This window comes from Parasteatoda tepidariorum, chromosome 2 (assembly GCF_043381705.1).
Source record: "Parasteatoda tepidariorum isolate YZ-2023 chromosome 2, CAS_Ptep_4.0, whole genome shotgun sequence".
NCBI lineage: Eukaryota > Metazoa > Arthropoda > Arachnida > Araneae > Theridiidae > Parasteatoda > Parasteatoda tepidariorum.
In genome coordinates this window covers 6,702,731-6,707,000 of record NC_092205.1, presented here as the reverse complement: position 1 = coordinate 6,707,000, position 4,270 = coordinate 6,702,731, and the positions used below count along the sequence as shown (strand labels likewise).

General features: G+C 26.3%; 1 protein-coding gene across 1 annotated transcript in view; it reads left to right on the top strand.

Moving 5' to 3' along the window:
• Positions 1 to 3,823: 3,823 nt before the first annotated feature.
• LOC107444917 (cuticle protein 14-like) overlaps positions 3,824 to 4,270 on the top strand; it is a 4,490-nt gene continuing 4,043 nt past the window's right edge. The window contains exon 1 of the mRNA XM_071178104.1: positions 3,824 to 4,035. Coding sequence (XP_071034205.1) covers positions 4,024 to 4,035 — 12 coding nt within the window. The 5' untranslated portion in view covers positions 3,824 to 4,023. The remainder of the gene's footprint in view (positions 4,036 to 4,270) is intronic.

Here is a 4,270-nt window from a genome sequence, read left to right as displayed (position 1 = left end):
ATATACTGGGGACATGAAAATGACTGTTTTTGTGAAAATGACCCATATTTATATATATATAATATTTTTCTGACACTAAGACATATGACAATTAACCGTTAAAGATTCAAATAAACTGAACTTACAGTAGTTTTTAACAAATTTATTTTTGGAGAGTGGCAACAGTATGACAGACAATGCTTGTCTAAAATAGTCAGGGCTTACACTGAAATATTTGAATTTCAAGGGCTTTGGTATCAATTTCATGCTATGAACCTTTATTTTGAAAAGTTAGTGAACTACAATTTGATGAAATTACGAACTGAAGATTCCTTATTATTTAGTATAATATGAAAAAAGTTTTCTTGATTCAAAAATAAATAAATTAACAGTAGAAATTATATATATTAGCTATAAAGCACATAACAAGAAATATGGATTTTTCTCAATAGAAACTGCATAAATAATAACTGTTTACAAATTTTATTTTTGTAGCATACATTAATCATTCGTTATTGAATGAATACATTGAAATTATATAACTAGTTTTTAAAGAAAATGAATACATCTTGCCCCGCTCGTGACATTAAAGAATCTAAATATTTTTAAAACACCGAATTGTAAATATTCAGGATCAAATTAATATAAAAATTACCGGCACTCAGGGTGCCGGCAAACTTTTTACAGTATAATTTTAAAGAACAAAAATTTTGATACATCGTAATTATTACTGTAATAAATAATGTAAAACCAATGAATCACACTAATTAATTAAATATCAGCGTAAGAATTAGTATGCAAAATTTTACGATAATATGGATTTTACGGATGATGTACCAAGGGTGCTAGATCTTCTTGCTGTAAATTGATTAGGAATTGTTTACTCTGTGAAAAAAGGCCGATTTTTCGGAAGGGTGGCGAAAAGGCCGGTTTATGTTATGGCCACATTCAGCATCATATTTTCAAAAACTTCAAAATCTAGTGCTCCTTTTTTTCATACTTCATTCTTCCAAAATTGATAAATGCGTTTTTATATGCATATATAATTTGACACAATTGTTTTTTTTTTCATTTAATTTCATATTCAAGGACATATTTTTCAAAGAATTGACAAAAAACCTAAATTTAATGATCTAGAAAAATTTAACAACTGATAATGTCTTATAATAGTAAATAAAATATTCAGTTAATGAAAACCGGTTCAAGATTCTCGGGTCTCAGATAAATCTGTTCAACATTGAATATTTATACTGGTTCCTCAAACTAAAATAATGTTTTAATTTGCTGCAAGCTAACTAAAACGTTGCGATTTAAATACTTCCAATCAGATGAAATCATAGCAGCATTTAATCATTTTTAAGATTTCATATTTGTGATAACATGATTCACTGCATTATGACTGTTACAAATTCGTTCAAAGCTCTTCACTATTTCTTACAAGACCAGTGATAAAAAGAACAGTTTTAAAGGGATTTTTTCCCAAAAAGACCATAAGGGAGATGAAGCTTTCTAAAAAAAGAATTTTAAGAACTCTTTGCAAATATTTTGAATTTACCAAAAAAAAAAAAAACATTTATTAGGCATAATTTTGTCCAGCAATAAATGACTAGCCTCATAATAAGCAGTTAATGTTAACAATTCATTAAATTGATGTTTAAATTTAACTTTATTAATAAAATACGCAAACTGAACCTAATTTTAACCTAATAAGTACATTCAAGACAGTAATTTTCGTAACAATTTAATGTTAGACCACATAATTATCAATTTATATTTAAGAATTAAACTGAATTATATCCAACCATTCAAAAAATTTCATTATAGTCATACTTCCTTATTTCAAAATAATTTTAATATTTATTTTGCAGAAATCTGATATCCATTTAGTGGTTTTTGGTATTTTTTATAAAGTTTTTCTGCAAATTAGTATTAACATTCAACTGAGATGAAGGGAATATTAATGATGTAAACAAACCACTCAAACGCTTGAAAGGTCCTGTCCTACGAATGGTATTAAAATAAAATAAAATTCTACTTCAAGTAGTTATTTCGAATTAAAAATAGCCTATAATGTTAAGCATTAAAATAGATGTATGATTAGTAGTTTTTTTGTTTTCAAATTTTTTAATTAAAAAGCTAATTATATGATATATTAGTGAATAAAACTAAAATACAATTAGAAACAGATAAATATTTATTTTAAACGGAACAAAAGGAAACGCTTAAGAGTGAATACAAAAGTTGGCTATTCTGAGATAAGTTTAGCGAATACTTATTCAGCCGATCTCTTGTCTTAATTTATTTGGCTTTACATCACACAAACACTCAAAATTGCTAAACTAATTACGTAATATTGTTTAAAGGTCATATTTTAAATAAATATTTACTTAATAAATGCAATTTTCAATTAAAATCCTTATACTTGATATATAATTGGAGCTGAACAATTCAAGTAACCCGGAAAAGTAATTCACTTATTTATTTTTAAATAAACAGACAAAAACAAGCATTTAGTTCAAACAACGCAAGGTCATTTATATACTGCATATATAAGTAAATAAATGTAATTCATTATAAATAAATGAGTATTTACCTCACATAAGCGAGTTCCACTTCTAGGCTGCCAGTTATATCTTCTGCAATTAATTACCCATTTCTTCTCTCTTTCGAGATTTAATGGAAATCCTTACGTTAGAAATCCTTTGTTTTTGTGAAACTGTTTGCCCAATTCATCACTGTGCAGTTATTTTAAGAGTCGAAATGTGCTTCAAGCTCTCACGTTAATGTTAACTCCACGTAACTAGCAAGCTGTTTGCTCCATAATGGCGGTCAGCTCAGCTCCTGCTGAAGTACAAGTACCCAATTAAAAACCCTTTTTTTCAAAAAGATTTCCAAATTTTTTTCTTCCAATCTTCTATAGCTATAGACGTCGTTTTGAAATTGAGTAAAATGATTTACAAACGTAACAGATAAATTGTTTTGAGTGTGAAACAGACTAATTTATTAAGAGGCAGATATAAAAGGTTCCTTTATTAAAAATATAGCTCTTGCAATGCATTTTGTTAAATTGTTCACTAAATTCACCATTGTATTATTAACTTAAACATTAAATTGTTTGTTATGTTTTCTTTGAAAAATACTCTGAATTTTGTTGGTATTTCTGGAAACTGCTGACGAAACAACTCGCAGAAAACAAAATGATACAACCCGATATTACAAGAGAATCCCATAAATTATTTCACTGTTTAAAAATTATAGGTTTTGTAGAGAAAATTCATAAAATAAATTTCTGTACTCTCAATAACCACTGAATACTTCATTCTTTCACTTAGAAAACTTGAAATTAGAGTAATTTTACTAGAAAACATTGTGGATGAAATGCATATTTTGTGTAAAATGTTTCGAGATGAATTTTGTGACAGTGGTTTTTGAAGTGAAAACCATTTTATCGTTTTGCAAATTTGACATTTTTTAACACCTTGAAAAATCTACGAAATATGCCTAGTTTCTTTTAAAAAATGTGATTTTGTAACTAAGGGTGCAATTTATGTAATAAATTGACTTATTAGTTTTTTTTTAATTCTCTTATGTTTTTGGAATCCGTGAAGAAAACTGTTTTTTTTTTTTTAACATTCAAATCAATTTTTATTTGTATAAAATATTACAACATATCTTTTTCTACTATGAATTATATATTTTTCGTATTCCGTGAGAAAAATTGATTTAAATTTTACTGAATTTCTAATTTTAAGATTCTTAGTGAAAATTAAATACATTAGTATTAGTAAGTAATTATAAAAAAATGCATGTCAATAAATGGTTCATTATTGTATTACAAAACTTGCAAAGAAATTAGAGTTATTTTTAACGACTGTAACGTTCCAGAAAACAACATGAATATCAAGTTCAACACAATAATTGAAGCATTAAAATGATTTGAATTCTTGTCAAACAGGCATTAATGTGTTTTTCCACAACTATATAAATGACTCGAAGAAAAGATTTTGAGCATAGATCTTTCATCGGTCTTTAAGACAGTACAATATGATTTCCCAGGTAAGAACTTTGCTCATTGTTTAAAAACATTTGATCCATTTTATACTTTATTTCTATTTCGTTAACTTTCAAAAGGTTTCAGTATGAACGTTTTATCATTTTTGATTGTTTTTCGATAGTAATTTCTACTTGCAATGCATTTAAATACCATTTCAATTTAATTAAAAAAATTAAATTTAGATATTTACTTTGCATTGTCATTTTCAAAAAACATATTTGTCATAAAATTTGCAAA